This window comes from Gadus morhua, chromosome 15 (genome assembly GCF_902167405.1).
Source record: "Gadus morhua chromosome 15, gadMor3.0, whole genome shotgun sequence".
NCBI classification, from domain to species: Eukaryota; Metazoa; Chordata; class Actinopteri; order Gadiformes; family Gadidae; genus Gadus; species Gadus morhua.
In genome coordinates this window covers 5,969,216-5,997,154 of record NC_044062.1, presented here as the reverse complement: position 1 = coordinate 5,997,154, position 27,939 = coordinate 5,969,216, and the positions used below count along the sequence as shown (strand labels likewise).

Sequence of the window (27,939 nt, the reverse complement as noted above, 5' to 3'; positions counted from 1 at the left end):
GGTGCCCCTGCCTCAAATCAGAGGAAAGCCCTGTTGTTTGTGGTCCATTGAAGCGTAAACCTCCGCCATCCTACTACCTGCTGCGCACGACTTACACTGGATCCACAACTAGGCCCTCCCTGTGGCCCCTCTGCCCCTCATCGATCGGGGGGGGGGGGCCCGGTTCTGCATACCTGCATGTGTCCACAAAGGTTAATTAGGCCGGGGCTTTAGAAAGGTCACCGGGCGCAACTTAAATTGATCATTGCTGTTAATCGTATCTGAAACATCGGCGTCGAGCTCTAATTAGCTCCAATTACGCTTAGCGTGGTCTTAGCGGTGTGCCCCCCCCCCCCCCCCCCCCCCCTTCGCGTGTTGACCATCGTCCCCCGGATCCCATTATCCCGGCGGCCCAGGGGAAGGGGGGGGTCGGGTCTGTCACAGGGTAGAAGGTGAGAGGACAGAACCACCACAGTATCACCTCCCCCTTGACATTTCACTCCAGAGAATAATACGGCACGCGGTTTATGTGGGGCGAAATATTAGGATATGTAAAATGTGACATTTCCGCGCACCTCAAGAGGGTTAATCACAGTTGACGGGGATTGAAGAGGCAATCTCCAGAGTGCCTATGCAGATCGGGCTGATGTCAGCTGGCTGGAGTCTTGATTGCGAAGCCCCCCCTCCCTCGACCTCCCCCCCCCCCCACCCTAGACGATGCGATGCGATGCAGCCGTCTCCGGCAAAAGGCCTCTTCTCGCTTTTTAATGCGCCTTGTCCATAATACGAGCTGGCAAGCATCGAGGATCCGTCAAGCCCTCTCGGACTCGCAGACTCCAGACGTGGGGATGATTTCTCCCCCTCTCGAGGCTGCGTCTTGAGCTCTGAGAGAACGCCTGCGTCCCTCCCCTGAGTCGTACCTCCGGGGAGCAGCAAAGACAGCCCCCACAGAACCAGCAGGGGAGGGGGAGGGGGGGTGTAGGAACCGTCAGAGGAAGCGGTTGATTAAAAAGATGCTGCCGCGTGCCGCCGTGGTACGACGGCAGACGTGCGTGACAAGACGCGCGTGCATTCATTAATTATACCGGAAGCGTCTTCTACGCCGATATCAAAGAACAAAAGGCACACGTCTGCCTGGTCTTTTTTCTGTTTTTTTCGTCAAGCGAGGGGGGAATCGGAGGAGCTCGCAGCGAGAGCCAAGCCTTTATTTATTTTTTTACAGGGTGATTCCCTCAGACCGGGGCGAACGAGGGCAGAAAGAAAGTGAGTGGAGCCGCAGACACTCCCCTGGGCGGTTAACAGCAATTAGTTCTTATTTGCTACCTCGCACTCAGATAAATAGCCAGGTTGGAATGAGCATGCACGAGTCCCTCACAACAATGTGGCTTTTCAAAGCCAGCCAGGGTTGGCTCAGGGGAGGGACTGTCTGTGCGGAGTTGTTTGTTTGCACTCGAACGACCGGGGAGAGATCCCAGCGAGGCACTGCGTGAGCAGAAGGGTATTGTTTGCGTCGAGCTTTCAGCCCGTCACCCCGAGGCAAAGCTCTGGCACGGTGTACACCCGTCGTGACACTTTTTTTGGAATCCTAGTGTTGTTTTCATTTTTTTTTTTTGGCATTTAAAGTTTGAGAATTTTTAGGTGCCGTCGGATTCCTTTTCTTGGTCATCTCATAAAACGGCCCTGTCGCCTCTCCCCTGTCCCTGGAGCCGGGATCACTAATGAACCTCTCAGATCCTAATCAGCCGAGCTAGCCCCAGCTCGGCCCCACTCTGGCCCCTGATGGGGACCAGACATTCTCCACTATCTCGTTGCTATTGTTTAAACAGATTGCTGGCGGACTTCTGCTGAGACCCTGTTTACATCATTATTGTTAATTAACTGTCTGAATCAGTTTGGAGTGTGTGTGTGTGTGTGTGTGTGGGTGTGCGCGCACTCAAATATTATTAACGATGCAGCAGTGTCGCCGTGGTAACACTGTATGTCAGTTCGCCACGTCCACTCCAGTTTATTTAGTCGATTTTCTTTCCTCTCAGTAGCGGTGGCGTGCTGCCCCCCAGACTGAATAACATGGCTGGCTGGCTGGCTGGGTGACGCCATGTATGCAGGAATACCCTGTAGGGACGCTGCCGAAGAACGCTCCATCTCGTCTTTGTCTTCCTCCACCTCACACCTATCAACCAGTCTGGCCACCCCTCATTACCGCACATTTTCCTCTCCGCTCGGCAGAGTTTTCAATTTGGGCCTCACAGATGGATATTTTAATTATTGAATGAATAATAATGAGACCATTGAATCCGCGCTTTCCTCTCAATACACTTAATTAACGTGGCGGTGCATGACGTCTTACATGACTCTGCATCAAAGAACCGACTGCTCCAGTTATGGATTAGGAGAGATACATTATGATTAAGCAGGCAATCGCGAAGGCACTGGAGAGGGTACTCTTCTTGTTGTTATACTACTTCTTCTACCTAAATGATGGTCCTGCCAACACGACTGCATTTATTACAATTCTGTTGCTGGGCAGATTATTTGACTTAATCCGTGCCCTTCAGATCTTCCGCTGTAATGAAGGCTTTTTATTTTTTCTTTCTTTTTCTTTTCACATTTGCTACGTGCTACGCCTCTGTTTAGTGAGGCTAAGTCATGAGGATTGATATGTTAGGTTGAGGGTGAAGAGTGAGGGTTGGTGTTAGCCAATCAGAGGCAGGATAGCAGCAGGTCTTGAAGCTAGTGGGCTAGGAAAAACAATCCCACGTAATGAAGCCATGTGTGGCTCCCAGACTCGACCTTGCCGGGGTCGGGCCCATGAAAGTAGGATTTAGGTGATCACAGTGTGCCATTTCCACTGCCTTATACTAAATGATCAACGAGTACCACTTCCCTCCTAACATATGGGTCTCAGGTTCCACCAGGCACTACAAGGCTGTTTGACACAGAAGGGGTTTCAAAAACGGTATGTTAAATGCTTCAGTGCTAATTTCTGCTTAATTGCGGTAATAGCGCTGCCTTCCAATTTTTTCAAGTTTAGATATGTATATATATTCTTTCGTTTTTCTGAGCAGGCAGCAATTATGTGAACACGGTGTGTGTGTGTGTGTGTGTGTGTGTGTGTGTGTGTGTGTGTGTGTGTGTGTGTGTGTGTGTGTGTGTGTGTGTGTGTGTGTGTGTGTGTAAGAGGCAAATTAACACAACACAGATAAGGCTTCTGTGCAGCTGCTCAGACTCATGAGTGTTGGATATTTTTTTACACACAAACACAACGGCACATTCTCTCACATCCAGGGCACGATTAATAACACGCTTGCAATCACAGCTGCTTTTGCATATGCAGTGTTTTATACATATTTGATCAATCTGGTACGTTTAGATATACGTTTCCTTGTACATATTTAGATGTATAAAAGAGATGTATTGGGCTACATATAGGGCTGTTTTCCCCTTGGTTGCTTTTGTGTTCATGGATGGGAGGATCATTTAATGGAAGATGATACTCAACCAGTAAAGAAGCAGGAAAAATGTCTTGCTTTGTCAGAATTTATTTCATAAATGGTCATTTAAAATCTTGCCATTGCTATTTGGTTTTAGTGTTTTTTCTCTCATCATTTAACACTTGCCATTTAAAGCTACTGTTTTTTAAAGGGGAAGTGTACCCCATAATTTTTGCTGAATGCGATACTATCCAATTTCTTACATGATCTTAAACATACTTATCTTCAACACAGTGATCTATCACATTTTGTCTACCTTTCCAGTGGTTGATTTTGGTCTGCATCCGAGAGTTTTAAGCTTCTCTTATAGTTCTAATATAATATAACACCACGGCGTGTGGATTTCATAAACAACATTGCACAAAATAACACTCAACACAAAATATGTATATTTCTTATAATTAAATACCATAATGATGGAAATTGATCAGCAGTTTCACTTACACTCTTACATCTAAGGATCTCACATGCTACTTCTATGTTCCACTCAAAGTCAGCCTATTTCTTGATATTTAGACAAACGTTGACAAATTCAAGTGCTTCGTCTCTTAATGCATTCTTGTTTTTGTCATAGAAACACTACAAAAGAAAACTATTTTCAGCAATGTGGGGATTGGCAGTGTTTGAAGTTGGTTAATAAGATGACAACTGTCGGAACAAAAGTAAGTGTAAGACGGGTGTAAATATTAATGACTTCTTTGCAAAGTCTGTCTGAATTTAGCTTGTGTTGTGTACCACATGTCACAAAAACGCTAACAACCATAGCAACCATATCTCACAGTCCCTTTAAACCTACACAAGCGATACATATTCATCCTCGCTGCTTTCGCACTCTAACCCAGAATCCTGCCCCGAACTTACGCCCAGGTGTATTGTGGGTATTGACAGTCTCACCATGTCCACGCACCCACACACATAATTCCTTAATCACAGTCGCTGTAACTCCACACACACGGCCTGTTTAGTGTCGTTATTATCTGCCAAGGTTACAGCTAACGAGAGTTGATGTACGACGGCTGCCCTGAACTGACGGACTCACAGTGTTTTAAACAGGCTGCCGAAAGACCCTGCTCAGCGATTCAGGAGGCGTCGCGGCAGCACCTTGCCCAGGTTTATGAGGAGGTATATTAGCTCTAACGCTGCCTTCCCCACAGGAACGGCTCTCGCTCCGACACCCGGGATTGCAGGAGAGGGTTTGGAATACTTATTTGTGACCTCAGCAAATGTTTTGTCCTCTTTATTGAAAATGACTTTTTACTTTATTGGGGATTGAGGATTCCATTTTTAAAAAATGTCATTCAGACTGTTTTTTATTACGGAGATCGAAGGCTTTTGATGCACTCGCACATTCAGCGGATATTGTTGGTCTTGGCTTCAGCGGCCATTGACTCAATAATCTCCATTGCCGATCTTCCCACCCTCCATCCCGGGATTTTCCTCCTAGAACTCATACTCTCTCCTCCTGCGGGTTGGAATTCTCTTTTGATGTTGCGTCTAAAAGTTTGATTTATAACTAAATAGATATGGCATTCAGCGAGTGAATATAGAGTGCACGTTAATGGGCAGCTATAGTCTTTGAATTACACCAGCAGACCGCCATGTTCTCTTCTGCTGCAAGTTAATTAAAAATGATATGATGTGTTAGCATTAAATCATCATGAAGTATACCCACTCAAGTGATAATTTCCGGGCGTAATTTAGCAGGTTAAACATTTCTTGCATTGTCAACCGCTGACCTTGATATCATAAATGTCGCCAGAGTTTTTAATGAATGAGCTAGTAACGGGCACAATGGCGGAACAGATTTAAATATAAATCAACCAGTGCCTACCTTCTCTTTGAGAATCCTGAATAGGGACCATTTGTGAGAACTAAAGGATTCAGTCATTGTGCCAGCGTCCACAGGAGGAGATGTCATACAGAGGACCACTCAGAGGTGACTCTGCCTCCGCCCTTTGAATACGTCAAACTGACAGAAATGTCGGATAACCTCTAAAGCCTGTCTGCTTAATGCGCACATCTTTAAATCTCAGTGTCTCCCCATATATACCCTATACATGCGCTGTATATAGTATATATTAAAGCATGATATTCTATTATAAATTATAACAATATGTGCCCGATGATAATAGGGTACAAATGTGTCATGCTGAATCTAATCACGTAGGAATTATGGTCAGTTTGCCTTTGTTCCTGTGTGGTCCCAAATCTCTCTGGGTCCCAGTTGTCTGGCGGGTTTGTGCTACACTAACACACTGTGGGTCAATGCACCAGTCTCTACCCAGCGGTTCTCGGTCTGGAACGTATTGGGCTTGCGGGAGCAATGCCAGAGGACAACCGATCAATTTGGAAAGTGTAGGAAGCACTCCATCTGATAATTCCCTTTTACAGGAAGTCCTGTGTTTATCTGGACTCAGCACCAGCAAAGTCATCGAGCGATTCAAATAACAACAACTCTATTCTCAGCAGAGCGTTGAATACCCTACTGTGGAATTGGAGTGACTCGGTTTGAGTTCAAAAGAGTTTTGGCGTGTTCAGGCCTATCATGGTTTGGAGATTTAACGAGCAGAGTAATTGGCCCCCCACCTGAGCCCAGCGCTGTAAGGGTCCTTGGAATCTCAGGCTGGGTCATGGAAAAATGTGCAGGGCCCCCATCAGACGTAATGAGTATCGGTTACACAGTGGTCTCTAAGCCAAGCTTAATTAGGCCGTCTAAATAAATAGTGCACTCCGTTGTGCGGCTCAGTGTCTGAACTCTGTTTTTCCGACCGCATTGTAGACCGACATCTGAACAAGGAGTTCAGATGTACCCTCCGAACACACGCCAAACTAGGTGCAAAAGAATACGGCGGGGTTAATTTTAGGAACTAATTACTGCCTGATCAATATTCATGATGAACTCCCCATTTAGAATTCTTTAATTTAGTATTTCGTCCTCTGGCCAATTTTTATTTTAGGAGACTTTTTCCGCGCAGCTCAGTGTCAACCAGAAACTACCGGTCGATGAGCCAGTTCGACAAACTCTACCTTGAGTTGTTCGCAGAGCAAACTGAAAGCGTGTCCACTTTGGACACATCCGTCCTGTGGAGACGCCGCTCCAGCCGTCGCGGCCGTACCGAAGCAGCTTGGGATACGGAGAAGGACCGGCCAGCACGACATTATAATTCATGAAAGCCACCTGGTGATTGCCCCGGTCTCCTTCCTGCTTCCATTCAGCCAGCTGCTCCGTGCGTTCCCAAATCAATCAGCGGCGCTACTGGGCTGCTGGAATTCGCCGTGACCTTGAGTAGCGTGTCCCCTGTCCCCGTTTGGGATGTTGGTGGGCTCGAGATCCCTTCTCATCCTCTTCATTTAGAGGCACCTGTGCTCAGCCTACCCCCCCCCCCCCACACACACACACACACACACACACACACACCTCCCCCCGTCCCTCTCTCTCCCTCGCATACTGTAGGGAATTCTGGACTGCCTTCATAGGGGTATCTACAGCCAATCAGTGGCCTAGCTGCGTGGCGGTGATGTGGCGTTTCTCACAGGGCAGTTTCGCAATCAGAGCCGATTGAAAGGCAATGATGCAACATCTCGGACGATGTGCGCAATACGTTTGTGTCATTTTCGTTTAACAATTCAGTGTGTTTATCTCAGCGTTGACTCATAGTAAGGCTGCTTTGTAAATGCTATGGAGGGCTTCCTCTCAACCTTGGCCTCATTGTGAGGATTTTATTACATGCTACCGAGCCTTTATATTGGAACATTAAAAAAGCCCCCATCAATAGTTAATCTGAGTTGAATATGTGATTTATTTTTCTTTTAGCTGGAACATTTTGGACCAGCTCTAGTAGCCGTGGAGGGCGTTTGTTATCACTACACTCTCGGCGTGAAGGTCTTTACTGTATTCCTGCCTTTTCTTTGAGTTTTGTGGGTAATGAACTTTTTTTGGAGAGGTGGAGCACCCAGTGTTCTGCATGGCAGGCCACAGGAATGCATTGTTTTGGCCGCGGTCCGGCTGGGGATAGTCGTGGTGCTCTTGGCCCTAGACCTAGCGTGACCGGGCATTCTTCCCCCGTGAAGGTGACCCTTTCCTCTGGATCCTCCACCCTGCCCAGCTTGCCTTGTCAGGTCCTACAGGCGACATGGTCTATTAAACCCCTTAATGATTACCACGGCCGCGCAGGCTTGCAAAATAGACCTGGCGAACACATTAGCATGAATGCCGTGATAATAGGTGTAATGTAAGGTTTATGATACGTTTTCTGTGGGCATATTACCGGAGGCACACAGCGTTGCACATAGTTATGTTCCCGGTGTTGTTGTTTTTTCGATCTCTAGTCCTCCTTTGAGAAGCATAGTCTCCTATAGAGAAGTCACAGTGGGAGATTTATTGGTTTCTTTAAAGAATTAATAGAGGAATAAAGCTAGTTTGGGGTTTAACGGTGGATTCCCTGTTTCGGCATTGCAGTGGTGCTTGGTTTTAAGTCGCTCGTCTTGCATGTTTTAAAAAACAACATCGAAACACATATTTTCCTCTATAGCATCCAGTGCATCCGAGCGAGCCTTGTCGGACAATAGGAGACAAAAAAGTTGAAAAAAGGACGATGGAAGTACTAAGCGATGCCCCGCAGAGCGGGCAAGCTCCGGGGAACACTTCCACCTCGGTTGATCCCTCATTCCCGGAGCCTAGCATGAATAAAGCAGTTTCCCTGAGGTGGGGAGCCAGGTGTATCATCCGCTCCTCCCTGGAGGTCGTGGGGGGAGCGGAGGAGAGAAATTGTGAGGTTGAGTTGCTTACTGCTGTGAACGGGTTGGGTGGAGAGTCCCCTCTCAGATGATTGCATATAGCGTAGGGTGGTGGTGGTGGTGGTGGTGGTGGTGGTGGAGAGGGGCGGGGGGTGGGGGGGGGGGGGGGGGGGGGGGGGGGTGGCAGAGGATGAGTTGAGATCTCCCATTGTGTGCCTCTCTGAAACGCGGTCCATCATAATAACCGCCTTGCAGCCTAGTGGTAACCCCTGGGATTTCTCATGGCCTGGCTCCCTCATAACATACCGCATATAGCGCACATAGCTTTACGGTGTTACTATATATGCACTGGGATTAAACACTCGGTACGTGATGCTGTATGCTGTACCAGGATAATGCTGGTTGTAACTCTGACTGTATCTGTGGGCTTATTAGGTCCAGGAACGAGGAACGCTCGAACAGCAACATGAAAGAAAAGAAACCCGGCGACACGCACTAATGTGCACAAACATTTTCACATTTGGCCTTTTCGTGCGAAGACAAAGGAAGGAGTTACAAAGGCACCGCACACTTGTGTTTTTCCCCGTAAGGTGTGAATATTATTATCAACTGTGTCACGACTCGAGCACACGTAATACACACCGGTGCGCGAGTCCGTACCCAAGAGGCACAGAACACATATGGAAATGAAAACCACGGCATGACTAATAGCCACCGGTTTTGAAACAGTGCGCCGAATGTCTTGCGAAACGCCCGTTCATTCAAAGCAAGCCATTATACCGTTATCAATGACCCAACAACTGCTTTGATCGCTCTTTTAAGTGCCCAGGGTTTCTTCGAAACAAGACACCTTGAAGGCTCCATTGAAGTGCACATTCTCTCCCCAGTCCCGAAATAAAGAGTGGTGAAACGAGTAAAACACAAGGGGAGCTGTCACTCTCCCTCGCTCTCTCTCTCTCTCTCTCTCTCTCTCTCTCTCCTTCTCCCCCTCGCCCTCCTGTCCCTAATCCCTCCCCACTCTCCTGAGTCGGGGCCCGGCTGTACAAGCAGCGGAGCCAGGGATCAAAGTGAGTGCGAATCGCCCACGGGCCCACAGAGGGAGAGGTGACCTCCTCCGAGTCTGCATTGTCCTTGGACAAAGGTGCTCCGAAGCGCCGGTCGCGCTTGTTACAAAAAAAAATGAATAGTATGAATTTCCGTTCTGTGCCACGATGTTTTTACAATGGACCAGCAAACCGCCTTGAAGAGACCCACAATTCAGGCCGTGCCTTTTGAGTGCCTGCTTCGTTAAGATGTGTTTTCTTTATCCCACAATTCAAGACCTCTCTCGCACATATTTGCTTGCCTTTTGACAACGGTTGTGGAAAGCACACCGCACCGTGTGTTTGTGTGTGTGAGGCGATTTCCACGCATCTGTGTTGGCTGAATTCTAAAATACCTATTACTTAAAGAGCATCCGACCAGTATAGGAATTGAAAAATAGTGTTTGTTCTTGCTAATACGACACCGGCTTTGACCTCTCACAACTTATGTTAATTAGTGTTGGTTTCTCCTAGCTCTGGGCTGCTTCAGATTTATGGCTCCGTGTTGTAGCCAGCATTAAAGGAAAACTACACTACCCTGGTTTTAGCCTGCCCATTGAACACATGGATAAAAGGCTATTACACTTGAGAGTGTGTCGTATGATGGATTCAATATTTCATCATTCATCTCCTTTGCTTTTATAATAGCCCTTGATTAACATGGCAGAATATTACCGTGCTAATATTAAGGGGGATTTGCGGACCGTTTTATCAATTGATGCTGAAAGATCATCTCCATGCTGTGATTAGAAATGCAGACCTTTTGTTCTAAATATAAGCAGTATTTAATCTGCTTTTATGGACACCGGGGATGAACAACACTGGAGCGTAGTAATCCTCTTCATTCGGTCTATTTTAAGTCAAAAGTGCTTTGACTTTATTTTGTCTTGTGGCAGGGCCATTGTATTCGTCTGCTCTCGGAGCCCACACACACACAGACTCTTTGAGTCATCGCCCTCGTCTAAAACAATATAATTGAAACCGGGTATCTCCCAAGAGTAACTACTTTCCTCATGGGGGAGCAAAGTAGTTCCTCCCCCATGAGGATCCTCATACCCTCAGAGCATGACGCTGATCAGGCGCCCTGGACTGGAATCAAACCATAAAGAAGGATTGAAACGGGAGTTTGAATGCCCGTGTGCTTTTCATTTCTAATGCTTTGCATATTCGCAATATATGTTTGCTTTGCCGGTTCGCCGGGCTCCCCACCTGCATATCACTACCCTGCTGAACGTGGAATCGCGTCTGATTGAAAAAGAAACATCTTCCCCTGGCACTTTTGTCGTCTTGTAAACTCTGCGCATTCGGTATGTGGGTGACACAGATGTGCAGAGAAGACACAACCGTGCCCCCGTGCTTCGGGACAGAGGTCAACCTCTGAAGGACGTATCCAATCGAGACAGTCGGGATCGCCCCCAGGCGGTCGGGGGAAACAACCCCTATTAGGGACCGGACATTTTATTCTCTCTCGCTGGGCTCTATCCTCCATTGACAGCCCTGTCCTGGGTGTCGGCGACGGCTGGGTCTAATTTTAGCCAGAGGAAGGAGAAGCCGCGGCAGCACTAGCACCGTACGGCCCACTCACACCACTGACCAGGTGCTAATGCCCTTCTGCTGTTTTACCTTGTCCCACTGACTCCTGCACGACCCCTGCAGCTCGCCTCCGCCTCTGGAGAATCCCTGCCGAGACATCCAAAGACCACATCCAGAGGAGTTAGATTTATCTAGATAGATAGATAGATAGATAGATCTATATATGATGTGTGTATATTTATATATATATAGATATATACAGTGTCTATATAGATCTGGAGAGAGAGAGAGAGAGAGAGAGAGAGAGAGAGAGAGAGAGAGAGAGAGAGAGAGAGAGAGAGAGAGAGAGAGAGAGAGAGAGAGAGAGAGAGAGAGAGAGATTGTACGTGTGCTCATTAATGTGATCATTCAACTCCTAGGTTTCGTTAGAATCCGTGAAAAGTTGATCTTTTGGCCATTGTTTGATTATCACGAAGCTCCTTCAAACACATTGCGGATATGAAGTAGATGTACAGCGTAGGCATTAACAAAAGCACTAGACGCGAGAACCATCTCTGAAATTTGTGATGTCACAAATCGAGATGTGATGCATCGCCCGACTTCACCTACAAGACAGGCTGGGAACTCGTCGTCAGGAGCGAACTTTTAACTCCTCTTGATGGAACGGCCTTTGAACTCTTCTTAAGGACTTCCATGAAATGGAGACGATTCCTAATAAGCTGTCTTCCATCGGAAAAAGCTATCATCGTCTATTTCCACATGGCATATAGCGTCTATTCCCTTTCTTGATTTGAAGTGCAGTTGGAAATGATTTATAAATGGAAGAAAAAGAAAGTAAGGCCACAAGTAAAAGTGTGATATTTATATTTGATTAGTCAGTGAGATCAGCCTCCAGGGCCTCATTTCTTCATGTGGTACATACCAGGAACTGCGTGATGTCCCCCGATCATCCCAGCTTCCTTCCTCTGCTTATGTTACACCCCAAAGCGGCACAGCAGGAGCAGTATATCTCAGACATATACTTACCTAAATATACTCGTGTACCCTGGGTCGTTTCCTTCCGAGTCGGCTGTCACCTTTGATGCGTTATATTTCCAGCTTTTTGAATGAATTTCTTAACATTTCTCCGCTCCACTTTTTCACACTTTTCTTCTTTGGTTCCTTTATCTCCTTTCTTCGTGTGAACACTTTGACCATGGCTACATAATGGTTTATACCTCCATTATGCAACAGATTCCAAAGTGTCACTTGACCCTACACCATCTTTAAAAACTGATTGAATAATGATATCCTTTGAGAAGCTTTTATAATTACGTCTGCTGAAAAGACCTTCTTAGACACATTGTAGATATCTTCTCGAATTCATAATGTTATGAATACATGATGGTGCATGCTTTACCTAATTATGTATCACATAGAATGCAACACATTATTTAATAGCAACTTTATTACCACCTCAAGGTAAAGATCTTACTTAAGTTTGTTGCTTTGATGCAAGTTAGGATTTCTATGAGGTTCTCAATGAATGGGACTGGAGGCAGCTGCTCGACCTCTTAGTCTCTTCTGCCCTCTTGCTCTATGCCTCTCTCGCTCTGCTTCCCTCTTTTATTTTTCCTTGTCCACGAAGTAGCCTGTTCCAGTAGTTGAGCAATCATTAATCAATAGGGTTACGTAAACTGAATAGCCTGCAGCTGTGTGCAGAGGTGCAACAATGGAATATCAGATATGAAAAAAATTAACATGAACAATTTATATATATATATATGTGTGTGTGTGTTTGTGTGAATCTTTTTACTGTGGGTTGGCTTTCGTCTATTTTTCATTTAACATGCATCAATCATGGGCAGATTAGAGCGGTCAGACTTTTGCGACGGCTAACGTAACCATCTTTTTGTTTGTGTGCGCCTCTCTCCGCCTCGGCGATCGGAGATGTGGAATCCAAAGGGATTCTCATGCATAAATATTAAGGAGACTCGCCGGTGCCCAATTTCCGGTTCAATGCGGTGGCAATTCTTTTTTTAATGCGGCTATCAAATGCTCTGTCGCTGACGGTTGGAAAATCAGTGTCAACAGCCAAACCTTTTGGGAGATCGGGGAGATATAAGAGGGACTGGAAGAACAAAATGCCCTCCCTACATTGCTAAAGTGAAAAGTGGCTTGTGCCCCTTGTGATGCTTATTTACTTTTTAACAAATAACGAAACAATTAAAAGCTCTGCTTGAATAAAAAAATTCCCGGTTCAACACAATTAAACCAATTCCCTTCCAATGTCATTCAACGCAACTTTCAGCTTACATGCAAATTGCTGACTGGTCAATCATACAGCGGGGGGGGCCTCGGGCTGACGGAATCGGCATGCATAAGTATTGCATTTCTGCTTCAGCTCAACCAACCCCCCCCCCCCCCAGGGAATTCAACGCATCCGCTTCCCGCTGCTGCCTCCTGCGCCGTGTGTGTATTTCCGTTAGCCCATTTACCGGTCGCCTGCTCGACGGCGAACGCCAATGCCGAAGTCTTCTCCCTGTGCCTCCATTTGTCGCAGCGTTGCGTTGATACTCTGTGTCGCCTTGAGCCCTGCTTAACATTCCCCACTTTGAATAGCGCTCCGAAGACGCCACGCTTATGCACCCCTTCCCCCCCCCCCGCTCCCTCCACCACCACCGCCACCCCGAGATGCCACGCTTGTGCAGCCCCCCTCCTCCCCCCCAGCCGCCATCCCCTTCCCATGCCTCCGTAACCAACCCCGTCTTCATCCGTGATGAAGGAGAATCGCCTCGCCCCTCCTCGGTTTCTCCCAGCCTCCCAGCCTCTCCCTGCAATGCTCTTCATCCCAGCCTTGTGTTCAGACGAGATCCGGTGCAGCCCAGTTGTTGATGCTGTTGTTGTTGTTGTGGGGAGGCATTAAGTGCGATGATGGCAATCATGGAGAATCCGTGAGCCTCCGTCAGCAAAAGTTGATTTCGCGTTTTTCTCTGTTTCCAGTTGACAGAAAACATCTCGGCTTCAAGTGCTGTTTCCATTAATTAAGCCCTGGTTCGCAAACGTGCGATTTTTTTTTTTTTTGAGGGCATCATAACAAAGGGGGTGTGGGTTGTTTGGACCTACGGTGTGAAAAGAGGGGGAGACGGGACTATCAGCCGCCTAATTGGAATGTATGTTTCACGAGTCAATGGTAATTACACTGCTTTTCGGGGGGTCACCGAAAACACTGCACAGAGTGCGTTTCTAATCCCAGATACCGATGTTGGGCTTGGAAACTAATGTGGGGTGCTTGTTGTTTTTTGTGTTCATTATTTTGTTTGTAGAGCTTTGGTAAATGTGGTTATAGCGTTTTTTTTATAGCTTCTTCAGGGAATATACTAGGGGATATGGTTGTGATTCTATAGCATCCATTGAAAAAATATATATTAGATAGATATATTATACTTGAATAGCCAATGCTTTTGAATCTTTCTTAGTCCAGTCTTGTGTTTTTGACGTTGGCCTGATTTATAGGAGCTTATGTGGATGAAATTATATCTCAAAACTCAACTCGGAAAACAAAGTAAGACTTCTGTCTTTGATTTACTCGTTCGTAAGAACTTGTTTTATTTTCTCACATTTGATGATACCATTACCGCTCCAACTGTGCTTTTCATGTTTTATCAAAAGGGAAAGTACAGCACTAGCCTCCCTGATTATGAGATCCTGTCTTTTCTCATCCGCTCTGTTTTTTTTTTTTTTGCCATTGTAGCACACTTAAATAATCAGTTGGCAGAGTTACATCACTTCCACGGATATGAACAGAGAGAGAAAGAGACGGATGAAGAGAGAGATAGAGAGAGACGGATAAAGGGAGAGAGAGAGAGAGAGAGAGAGAGAGAGAGAGAGAGAGAGAGAGAGAGAGAGAGAGAGAGAGAGAGAGAGAGAGAGAGAGGAAAAGCTGGGGTGATAAACAGGTCACAAACCCATATACCGCCCTCTCAGACAGCGACGCCCCCCTGCCGGCGTTATTCAAACGTATATCCGGTCGTAATCCAGCGCAGATCCGTCCTCCGACCGCGGGTCCGTGCCACACTCACACCTGAGGCGGCGACGGCGGCGGTCTGCCCAAGGTCTGCCCTCGTCACCGTGATTTATAAGCAAAGCATCCATCTGCAAACGGGCCGTGCGACTGGGCTCTCTGGGTGAGCGCCCAGGGTCCAGTGCTATTTACTCACCCAGCTGAGACGAGCCGCTGCCCGGGAACCTCGCCGAGGCGTCCAGCGGTCACCCTGAGCCTGACTTTCCAACGTTTTCTCCACACACACACACACACACACACACACACTGCTGGCCACGACCACCCGGTGAGGTAGCTGGCAGGGCCGGAGCCCGGAGCCTGGAGCCTGGAGCCTGGAGCCTTGGGGCATGGGTTGTTGTGACAGCAACAGACAGCCAGTAGAGCGGCCGCACCAGGAAGCTGGTCAGAGCGCCAATGCTGTCACTTCCTGCCGCTTAACAAATGACTTGATGTCTGCAGGAGGCGTTGGGTGTACCTGTGTGATATAGGGGATTGCCAATTGTAGTTCTCTCCCAGCAACCAAAACTGGACTTAGAAAAGCGATAATTAAGTCAAGAAAATATATAGAAATGCTCTAAAAAATAAATGATTTCTTAGAAGGTCCTTTTTCCTATCCATAATTAGAGATGAATTTCAATTTATTGGTGAGGTTATAGGTCAGTTTATGCCTCAGATCGGTGTTGTGGTACTTAGCAAACATATATACATAATACAAATATATATATATATATATATATATATATATATATATATATATATATATATATATATATATATATATATATACATACATACATACATACATACATACATACATACATACATACATACATACATAATCAGTGGCAGTGTTACATCACTTCCGAGGATATGAACATCTAGGGAGAAGAAGGGAGGTTGATAAATAAAAAAATACAAAATAAATATATATATATAAATATATATTTATATACATATTTATACACACACATATGCCTGTGCCCGCCGCGTTCTACTTTAAAGCGAGGTGATAGATTAGGGAGGAGCATCGGCAGCGGAATAATTTCCCCTGTGACCAATTTCCGGAACGTTCCCCTAAGCCCACGGAGAAGGAAAACAAGCAACGAGACAAGGCGGAGCGCCCGCTGCATCCGGGCCGACTGCTCCTCGCTGACTCACTTCTAATGAGCCGACAGACACAGAAATAATAAACCCAGCCAGGAATCATAAGTCATGACTGGGGTTCACGCTGCCAATTCTCCCTAATTAACACCGGGTGCCTATATACACCGCTACACACGTCGGGCCCGGCTACACGCGTGCTTAACTAGTCTTAAATGTCACCACGATTTCTACGGTGGCCCCGTACGCGCACGTCGTCAGTCGTGGTAACAATATGCTTTTTCCGCCTTGACGAAAAAAGCCTTGTTTGGCACTGAGGAAGTATTTTTCTGCTTTCAGCGCTCGAGACAATATTTTTTGGGGAGTAAATCTGCCGGTAGCCTTCTCACAGGTTGCCGTGAACGGCGGTCTCCTTGAAGGATACGGCTTGCTTTTCTTTTGATGAATGGGGGCGGGCATCTGGCACGGACCGCTGTTGTTATGAATCCCCGTCTTAGGAACGGAGCGTTTTATGGCATGCCGGTGGATAATCTCAGGCATTAAGATGTTTACAGGTATCGATTAGGAGTTGTGTTGTGAAACATTTGTAGACCCCCTTGAATGCGATTTATTGGGCCCTCCAAAGGAATCTTGTATAAATGAGAAATACAGGGCAACCTCTTGAGGTTTGACAATTTTATGGCATTTTCCACTCCCACTTTTTTGCGGGTTTGGCAGTTACCTGATTCTTGGAGCCAAGGGCTGCAAACGTGTCACATCAGTGTCTTTACAGTATCTAATAAAAGTCATTACCTAATGCGCTCCGCCCACTACTGCCATCCCCCGTCCTCCTGTCCCCAGAGATCAATAACCTTTAATGGATTGGCCAGACAACTAATAAAAGGTGCCTCTAATTGATTATACTGACAGTATGTCATCACCCCCTGCGCGCACACGCGAACACAGCCACACACATAACATACACACACACACACACAGACACACATACACACACACACACATGCAGGCAGCCACACATACAAAAAAATACACACAGCCAAGCACAAAAACACACCAGACATACACCTGAAAGCATGCACGCAACCACGTACAAAAACATACACACACACACAGGAACGCGGGCACACTCACACACACACTTGCACACAGCCACACAAACACAGACATGAAAGCTTGTGTGCAGACACGCACAAAAATACACACTCACACACATGCATTCAGCCACACTCACACAAACACACACACACATGCACGCAGCCACACACATTGACACTCAAGGTCATCTTAATGGGTTGTCTCTATGCTAAATGTAATAAAATATGGAATAATTCAGCATGAATATAACCCTAACCCTTTGATACTGTTGGCTGTTATGTCACAGTTACACAGAGTTATCATCAAGGTATGGTTGACAAATTGAACCATGGCTTGATTACATTTCAGCAAAGAACAGTATGGCACTTAAAAAGACGTCCCAATGCTTTACGTAACGTAGCTGTGTTTCTGTCTGAACCTCAGAGTCAACCTAGTGAGGTGAAAGATCAAGTAAAATATTTAAATCAGCTGTCAGAAGAAGACAAGGATCACCCTCACTTTAAAACAACTTAACTTTCCTGTGTTTGCTTTGCTGCAAGCAAGAACTTAAAGGACATCTGTGTTTTCGAAGCAAAGTGTCAAGTTCTCTGATGTGTTAAAAAGCACAATGAATTCAAATATCACAGCACAGGGGATATTCTCATAAACGCCTTTCTCTGTAGATGTCTGATTTCGAAACAAAAAAATAGAAAAATATCTGTCAGTTAGTTCAGTGCAAACAAACGCCTGGGAACATAGCAAAACAACCAGCTGACAAGCACAATCAGCTATCACACTGAAAAACATTTATTTGTAAATGCACTCTTTGAATCTATGAATCGACTGTTTTCCAACATCCTAAAATAAGGCAATATTTGCCAACGGCCGCAAGTGTCGGCATCATTCTAACTACGACGTCACAAGGTTGGTGAGGCGTAACGCTGGGGTCTGTGTTTGCTGCAAGGTTTTAAACACGCGGACATTGACTGATGGTCAGAAAATCCAGTTCCATTCGCTACGCATTAATTCACTTGTGAATTGTTGGTCCAAATGCTGCTTTTCATTTGTCTTCGTATTATAGTAACGCCGTGGCCACGCCTTTTGATAAATGCAGTATTAAAGTACGCATTCAGCTGCTTTTGAGACAAATGGAACCGTTGAGAAAAAAAACACATCCTCTCTTACTGTTTATTAATATACTTAAAAAGATGAATGTGGAATAGGGGAGAGGCGAGTCAGGCCTATGTATCATAATATACTTGCTCACAGAAGTTAAGAATAATGAAACTATTTTCAGCTCTAAAGACACACTTGAATAATACATCTGGTGCAAAATGCTGCAGCGCGAGGACTATTACAGGGTGGTTACTTTTTCTAATCTCCTCAGAAAAGACAGCAATAAATATTTTTGCCTGAGGTAGATAATAAGTCATTGTTTTCCGGCATGCCTTTCAATAATCATTATGTGTTACTGTAAGAAGAGTTGTGACCCTGATACTTGTCATCCCATATTTCATGCCTTCTGCATTTGCACACAATGCTAATCAATTATGCATTGATATGAGCTCATATAAGATACGATGCAATGCTAAGAAATAGGGCCTGTGTATTTATAATATGTATAGGAAAAGTGTTTGCAAAATGATGATGGACACACGTATGATGGTTTGCATTTTAATTATTTTATATTAATGTATTGACTCTCTGTCTCACTTTTCTTAAATTAATGATCTATTCATTTAAGAAAGGGAACGTGTTTCAGTTTGATTCCTCATCTGCATTATTAATCCAAATTAGAATGGGGAATAACTAATTGCATTCTATTTCTGCATACTAATTACGAGAATGAAGGTAGGCTGAACAGAAGCACAGATATTAGTATCACAGATTATAGTAATACCGGACACTATTCGCTCTCTCTCTCTCTCTCTCTCTCTCTCTCTCTCTCTCTCTCTCTCTCTCTCTCTTTCCCTCTCTCTCTCGCTCTCTCTCGCTCTCTCTCTCTCTCTCTCTCTCTCTCTCTCTCTCTCTCTCTCTCTCTCTCTCTCTCTCTCTCTCTCTCTCACAAACTCACACTCACACACTAATCTCCTAATTAATATGCATATCTAAACTTGTTTCTAACTTTACAAACTTTACTTTAAATAATTACCACCCTTTGTAGTCTAGAAATATATTCATTAACTTACCGCACAATAAGGATGAATATAATATAACAGACCTTGGATGGGTGTCAAACGGGAACCCTTAAATCTTTTGAAGTTAAGAAATTGACAAATCTCGCACAAAAATCGGCTGAATTCTTAAATCTCCAATCAAATACCAAATCAGCTCTCACCAACCAACAGGATGTGGATAACGAAGTGGAAAGTTTTCAATGTTTTCGAGTTGTATTAGTCAGATGTTATCGAAGGGTAGTGGACTACATAGTATGGTACCAATGCGCTCGGTTTAAAGGGCAGTACAATGTTTTGGGCTGAAGCCTTGCCAGGGCTGGATCAATCCTCCTTACCATGAGACTTATGGCCTCCAGACTATTGAGGAGAGGAGGCCTTGCTGGGGCTGCATGGCTCCACACATGTGATCCACTGAGCCCCCAGGCACATTCTGCCCAGTGCGGACTCACTGGCGCAGGACTGCTGGGAAACCGATGATTGCGGTAAATTGACTGTGTTCGTGTGGCATCCATTTTTACTGGCATCGCTTCTCATGTGTGCCGGACCCAGCGTGTGTTCAAATATCCTGGATGATTTTGAGTGTTAAAGGGCTCTGCACGCCTGAGAGCGTACCTGGGAGAAAATCTAAGTCCCTCTCTCTCGCATTCATTCTCTTTGTCAGTTTTTCTTTCTTTTCATTGTCTCTCTCTCTCTCTCTCTCTCTCTCTCTCTCTCTCTCTCTCTCTCTCTCTCTCTCTCTCTCTTTCTCTCTGTCATAACAGTATTTAATGAGCTCCCCTTACTCTGCACCTATATCACACTCACCGACCTCTGCATTTCCAAAAATATCTGTTCTGCAGGGGAAAAAAGGTCACAGTTGTTGTGTGTTATTTTTACTTCAAAATATATTGAAATTATTTCCAATGAAATAGTTTACAAAATACGTCCATATATATTAAATAAATATACTATTTTATATCCAGAGCTAGGTAAAAGTCGCATTCTTATGTATGACTCACCACTATCTAATGAACACATTCGAGAGCTCAACGAGAAAACTAAAACTTAATATCAAGTGTTTTCCTCTGAATCCAGAAATAACAGTTTTGCCACTGTAGTACCACTCGTTGATTATGGGGACATTTTATAATCACGTGCAACACCCCGAGGTCTCTGGGCCGTGGGCTGAAGCCCTGACGCATCTCTGCACTTTGTACGCCAACGTTGGCTGGCCCTCAGTTAACAGGCGTAGGCTCAGCCACTGGAAGATTTTTATTTTGAAAGGTCTGCCTGACCTCTTACCAGGGCACTTATTTAGCAATCTCTGTAGGAGATCTCTTTAATGTTTCTGAATCATTCATCAAGGTTTGGCCTCATATCCTGCATTGCTTTTAGTATGGACTTTCCTGATAAGCTCTTTGGATCAGATTGTGTTACCACTCCATAATGTGTCATATACTGTCATTTGTTTGCCTATTTGGTGTCTGTTGAAACTCTATGTGACACTGTTTATACCTTGGCCACCCTTTTACAAAATTTTAAATCTCAAAAGACTCTCCTGGTAAAATGAAGGTGACAAAATTGAAAGACGCAAAGTCACTAGGACTACAATAAATAATAATTTATCCAAAGCAAAAAATAAAATGCATTCAGTAGTTGATTATTCAATAGTAATGTATCTATGAGGACTTTTTAGCCTAGTAAACAATGAGGTATAGTTGTGGTGAAAAGTGAAAAGTGAAGATGGTTTATGGTTTGTGACAGGAAAGTTGTATTTTCCCGGAGATAGTATTCGTGTCAATATGACATATTTACTACTGTCTGCCTACGAATCAAAACAAAATAAATGAACAAAAAAAGAACACTGGGTACCCTCGGCTGCCGTGCACAGATACTTCCTTTCACTGTCTGTGTGATTAACCTTGACCTGTTTTTATTTATGCTAAACGTGTTTTGTTCGTAGGAACATGTTTTGATTGCTATTTCCTTGTCTCCTCACACAGGCCTTCCCGTGTATATCCACCGGCATCTTCGGTAAGTCTTTGTCTCCTGTCCTAAATCTCACCAACATCACTCTCTGCCTTTACATACAATGCCATTCATCTCAGCCATTAGAACACTCTCTGAAACCAGCGTACAGAAATAATCGCTCATGTTCGGATAACCTGAAACATAAGAAAAACAAACAGGAGGTCATTCACATTGTGTATGCATATGCGTTGTTCTTGTAATTTTGAGCGACATAATACAGACGGAATGACATTAGGAAAGCAACACGATAAGGCCAGCAAGCCTGTGTCTTCCCGGATAAGGGTGCTCTATTGATTGATGCTGGTTAGCGACCGGCGTTTTCGCACCCAGATTCCGATACGTGCCCCCAGGAACAAATCAATTGTCTCCGTGCTGCGGCATGGGATGGAAGGGGGTTTGGATGGGGGAGTCCGGGGGGAGGGGGGGGGGGGGGGGGGGGGGGGTGATAAATCCATGCTTAACAATGTATTCAAATGGGTACAAGCAATGGAGGTATTCTAACCCTGATCGTCCATACTTAAGCTTCCTTCTTTTATGTTTCACTCGCACATAATAACCGAGCCATAATAACTTCTCTAAACAGAACCTTTGCTGGAGAGCCCTAGCGCTGCAGAGTGTACATGTAAGCTCCTATCAGCAGGTACAGCAAGGGGAGGAGACATGGTGGTCCCGGGCGTGGGGACCACCTTGTGTGTCTCAATCTGGGTCCCCCCCCCCGACCCCGTGACCCCTAACAGCCTCTGAAAGGGGGGGGTTTGCTGCGCCCCGCCGGTGAGATATTACATCTGTACGAGACGCATTACATCAACGCACAACTCGCCACATGTACACAAAGAGCTTTTTGTGTGCAAGGGTGTGTCTCCTGGTCTCTCTGTTTACGTCTCACTCCTCTCACTCAAAGAGTTATCACCCTCCCGGTGTGTCATGCCATTAGAAATCGGCACACACATACGCACACGAGCACACACGAGCACACACACGCACGCACGCACACAAAGACACACACACACACACACACACACACACACTCAACCCCTATTCCTCCGTGCCTGAACTGGTGAGCTTGACCCATTTCCGGAGTTGAACGGTGGCAGCGACACAGCCCCGGTGCGGCGGGCGCGGAGCCACGGAGGGCTCAGGGACGTGTTATCCGGGGCCTTCGTGAGAGGGGGGAAAACACATTTGTCAGGACACCCTCATGCTAATTGACACCCTCTCTCTCCCTCACACACCTCCATAGTCTAGGGGGCTCAGTCAACCGCTGTCAGACGATGGGGGGCGGGGGAGTGGCCTAGCATTGAGCGGGGTGGGGGGGTGGGGGTGTAGGGGGAAGGAAGGGGGGATACCTCAGACACCGGGGGGGGGGGGGGAAGAAAAATGAGATCTCAGAGCCCGCTGACAGTCCAATCCCTCAGTCCCGACCATTAGCCGCAACAGAGTTTGTGCACGGCTAGCGTGTCGGAGGCGCCACCCGTAAACAAAACCGCCGCGTGGCGCGGACCGCGGGGTCGTCAGGCAGGACAGAGGTTATTAAGTGTCGCTCCTGTTCGGCCATCCATCACCGGCGCGCGACCCGCGCGTAAACGGATCGTTCCTCCCGAGACGCGCACGCCGCCCCCTCGACGTCTCCCCCCAGTGACGGGGAGCCAAACAGTCCAGTTTGGGGTCCGGCCGCCCCGACTGATGTAGGTCGCATCCCGGGTCCGTCTGTCTTCCTGCCCTCTTTCCCTCCGCCTCCCTCTCTCTCCCTCTCTCTCTCTCTCTCTCTCTCTCTCTCTCTCTCTCTCCCTCTCTCCCCCTCTCTCTCCCTCTCCATCTCTGTCTCTCTCCCTGTGTTCTCCTTAGTACACAACCACGTTTCGCTCTGAGACGCACATTAATAAAACACACCCCCTTCCCTTGAAATGAACCATTTTTCGCGTCACAGTTGGGGACGACTTAACAACCCGTGCGAGACCCCCGGCCCTCGGTACCTCATCGGAGCTGGCGGCGGGGAGCGAGAGAGCACTCTGGGGGTGGACCTCGTAACGATCGGAGCGGGACGGGCCCGGCGGCACGACGCACGTCCAAGGACAACGACGTTAAGTCTCCTGTTTACCTGAGAGATCGCGCTACACCTCATGGAGTTCACAACCCTATCAAAAAACCATGAGCACCTCAGCTTCTAACTCGCGTCTCTAGCAGCGCAGCCGCAGAGCTCAGGAACGAGGTGAGTCAGGCGGTTCCCCCCCCCCCCCCCCCCCCCCCCCCCACTCTGTTTCACCTTTCCACCCCGGTCTCCGCGCCACATCTGAGAACTGTTGACAGAAGGGATTGAGTGGCGGTGGTTGGGTGCTGCGTGGACGTAATCCACCAGGCTTCTGCCGGTGAGTCCGTGCATGCGTCCGTCCCGGGCACGGCGTCCAGATCAAAGGTTCCCGGCACGGGGGATTCGACCGGAGCCAGCATCACGTTCTGCTACCCAACTCCCCTGTTCAGGATTAGGTTGAGGAGGGGGGGGCTTGGTGAGGGTGATGGTGATGGTGGTGGATGTGGTGGAGGTTGTGCAACGCAGGGGGGGGGAGGGGGAAGCAGTGGGGGGACTTTGCAGTGGTCCCTTATCTCTCGCCAGCGATGGCTGCAGGCTGGCCCGGGCTGCCATGCCGAAGCCTTCCCTGATACACCCCCTCCCCATCTTTTTCCTTCTCTTAAATCCCAGGATTTTCTTTGGGGGGGCTTAGGGAGCCCGGGCTGAGTTGGGAATTTCAAGGTACAAACAGAGCAAGGGGCTCTATCAGCGGGAAGCAGAGTGTGTACGCTCAGAGGTAGTCGCTAGCAGCAGCCTCATCGCCCCCCTTTTACCACAGCTCCTCGCTAAGCCGCGCTCCTCAACACCAACCTTATTCCTCCATTTTCTCGACCGATAAGCCAAATGTGGAAATACTTACCCACCGGTGAGACAATGGAATTAGTCCCCCGAAAAGACGGGAAGTGAAAAGTTGAACTTGGATGAGCAGACGTCGCCACTCTTTGAATTTCTTTCCCTTTGTAGTCCCCCCCCCCCCCCCCCCTCGACCCCCACCATCAGCAAATGTCAGCTGTTATTTATAGCATGTAGGACGAAGCATGACATCATTCACATGGAAGGTTTCCAAGCAAGGTCATCATCCAGTGCAAAGGGCCCAGAGATCGTCGTCTCTCTCCCCTTGGTCTCTCTCTCTCTCTCTGTCCGCCTCTGTGACGCCACACCACCACCACCACCACCACACCGGCTCCGTCCACGCCTGGATGTCCTCTCTCCATCCCGAACACCTTCTTCCTGTTCTTCCTCCTCTTCCTCTTCCTCCCAGCCGAACGTCCGCAACGTCCGCAATGTCGGTCACGGTCACCGGCACCGGGTGCCGAAGCGGGGCGTGTGACCGCCCGCAGCGCCGGCGGCCATTTGACATCCCGGACCTCGGCGTCTCGGAGTCCTGGAGCGATCCCCTGTCCTCCAGCGGGGGTCAGCTCACCTCTCTGCCGGGCTCTGACGGGCTCGTTTAGCTCCACTTTCTCTTTCTCTCTCTCTTCTCCTTTCTCTTTTTTCTCCTTCGCTCATCTGGAACATTGTGGGCCTCCTTGCTATTCTCTGCCACTGCTCTTCGACATTCGCTCAACGGTCAGCAGGTCGGGCCACCTTTACCGCGGACCGGACTCAATGTTCCACAAGCGATTTCCGAAGGACGTTTATTTGGAGAACCCAAAAATGTGCGAGTGAAATATCGAAGAAGGAAGCTTAAATATGGACAATCATGGTTAGAATACCTCCATTGCTTGTACCCATTTGAATACATTGTTAAGCATGGATTTATCAAACCTTTTTGAAACATAGAAACCAACAGAAATAGCAGCGCATGATAGAGAACAGGCTTGCAACATAAATAAAGAAAAACAGAAAAAAAAAGCACCTCGCTAGCATCCACTTCACGTAGACCCTATGCAGGCGGCACGGAGGAGGGAAAACAATACAAAACAAGTCTTTCTTTTATGGCTTGCAGTATGGGAACACAGCCTATCATTAAGACTCAGGGAAACACAGGGGTGGATATGGGCCGTGTGTGTAGAGGTGTGCTCGCTCTCCTCGCTCTTTCTGAAGTGGAGCGCCAGAAGAAAACACCTGAGCTACACAGGTTTGTTGTGGAAGTTAGTTCTGTGGCTTAAACATGCGGGAGAGTTGCCATGCTGACAAAAGGGAGAGTGATGGGGCTGCACGTTCGCCGTGGAAAACCGACAAAGAAATACAAAGGCGACTTTTGCAGCATACGCATCTATAGTTTTCTGTGCATTGTTATTTTGGTTTGGCACCTATTCTTGTCGAATTAATTTTTGAAGAGGATCAGGGGCTCATGTGTATGTTCTCTGATGAGCCATACTGCACCACATACATGGTTACCCAACCTATCTCTACTTGATAGATACCTGAATTGATACAGGAGATGTGTATGGCTTTTGTGCCTCAATAATCACTCCAGCCCAGGATGTGATGAACAAACTCCACAGGTATGATTTAAAGCAGGGGTTGGCAAACTGTTGGATGTCCCTTGACACTTTACAGTGTTTATTTTTTACAAAAAAAGGATAGACCCGTGCCAGTTATTATTTTCATAATGTGCATTTATTTATTTGGCATTATCTGCTGCCAATGCCAAACGTTGTACTACTCATCCATGCTCAAATGTTGAAAATGACTAGGGCACATAATAAATGAAATGGTGGACTGCCATTTATATCCACGCTCTTGTTGAGCGCTCTGAAGAACATAGACGCACGATTCAATGCAAGTTTTGCTGGTGCCGAACGTTTTCAACTGTATCAGTAATGCGCCTTTCTACAGTTCTCGCGGAACCAGGCATGTCTTTAATCCTGCGCTTGATCATGTCTTTGTTTGGTAATTCATCAAATAAAACATCCGGACTGCTGAGGATATCCTACTTTGTATACTCTCCATCCATGTTTAGCATGCTACTGTGATACTTTAAAGCTTCCTTATGTAGTCTGCTGCAACGGTCGACTATTAGACAACCAGTTTCTTTTAAGCTACTGCCATTATCTACTTAGATAATAACACCAAAATAATTACTAGCTAGCGAGCCAAACGGTATCAGCACCCGCTCGTCTGCTGGTCAGATGATCCAGTTTTGTATTTACTCAATTGCATCAAACATCTTTTGAAATTGCTCCGTGTGCCAGAGTGTATGGCCTTTCCGTTGTGACCTACACCTGCTTTAAAGGAGAACTTCAGGAGAAAAGTTCAGTCACTTAGATCTATAATGAGTGGAAAATAGAGTGCAGGTCGAAACATCACTAAAGGTATCCTTTCAGTGACTTTGTGGATCACACCATTGAGAGAGTGTTGAGGAGCTACAAAGGGCTGGATGTTTACAGACGTGGGCAGGGAACCTTTATCTTAACCTCATGGATGAGTCATGTTTGCAAATTGCGGGCATCCATGAGACTATTGGAGGAGCCATCACTGAGTCATAGGCTTTGTACAGATGCTATGGATGATCTGGGCAAGCAAATGTCAAGGCAAGGGCAGAATCACTTTCATTGAAAGACAATTTCTGTATTCTAATTCGGATTTGGCGGTTCTGGTGCTCCTTGTTACATTGATTTGCATGTGAATGTCGCCGGGATCTGGCACCAACATGCAATTATGTAGCAACCACCACTCCATCTGCTCTGTGAACAGCATGAATGGAATATGCTTCAACAGCATGACCCTGACTTAACACAGTCCCGACACCCCGTTTTGCTGCCTTGCCAAAGGGTGTGAAAAAAATAAGGAAATGTTAAGACGGTAGCTATGATTCAAGTCGCTATTCTTCCTTTATCACTCTTACCTCCCTCTCACACTCTCTCTCTCTCTCTCTCTCTCTCTCTCTCTCTCTCTCTCTCTCTCTCTCTCTCTCTCTCTCTCTCCCCCTCTATCTCTCTGTCCCCCTCCATTGGCTCCATGCTCGGCCTGGTGATGAAGTGGGGCCGCCTTCCCCAGAAATAACAGCACACTCCACCTGAGTCCTCATCAGTGCACATATCCCATCAGCGCTGCTCACGAAGACAAATCTCCCAGAGACGCTCGCATCCCCCGCCTAGGATACCAGGGGGAGAGAGAGCGGGTGGGCGAGGGAGAGAGAGAGGGCGAGGGAGGGAGGGAGGGGGAGAGAGAGAGAGAGAGAGAGAGAGAGAGAGAGAGAGAGAGAGAGAGAGAGAGAGAGAGAGAGAGAGAGAGAGAGAGAGAGAGAGAGAGAGAGAGAGAGAGAGAGAGAGAGACAGAGACAGAGGGCGAGGGGGGGCGAGAGGGGGCGAGAGATGGAGAGGAAGAGATAGAGAGAGAGAGAGAGAGAGAGAGAGAGAGAGAGGGATAGAGGGCGGGCAAGAGAGAGAGACAGGCCAAGCAGCACAGCAGCAGCGCAGCAGTGAGCCCTGGAGGCCCCTGCCGTCACAGCTGCCGACGTGGGGCCCCTCCTCCGTCCTGACAGATTATCTCTCAGCCAACCCTCCGCAGAGCAGAAATGAGGCAATGGAGGCGGAAGTGGAGGGAGTGGTGTCGGTGGGTGGCAGCGGGGGGGTTGTTACCGAGGTGTTTGGTGGGTCTGTTGGGTGTGGTGTTCTAGAACTGTGTTTCTAAAAAGAGGGTGGTGTGTACCCCTAGGTGTGCTTTGAAGGATGGCAGGGGGTACTTGGGATATTTA

General features: G+C 47.0%; 1 protein-coding gene across 1 annotated transcript in view; it reads left to right on the top strand.

Annotated features, from left to right (window-relative positions):
* Nucleotides 1-27,939, top strand: part of macrod2 (mono-ADP ribosylhydrolase 2) — a gene marked incomplete in the record, with an annotated part of 416,799 nt that overhangs the window by 286,999 nt on the left and 101,861 nt on the right. Inside the window, 1 exon segment of the mRNA XM_030378886.1 lies at nt 21,199-21,229. Coding sequence (XP_030234746.1) covers nt 21,199-21,229 — 31 coding nt within the window.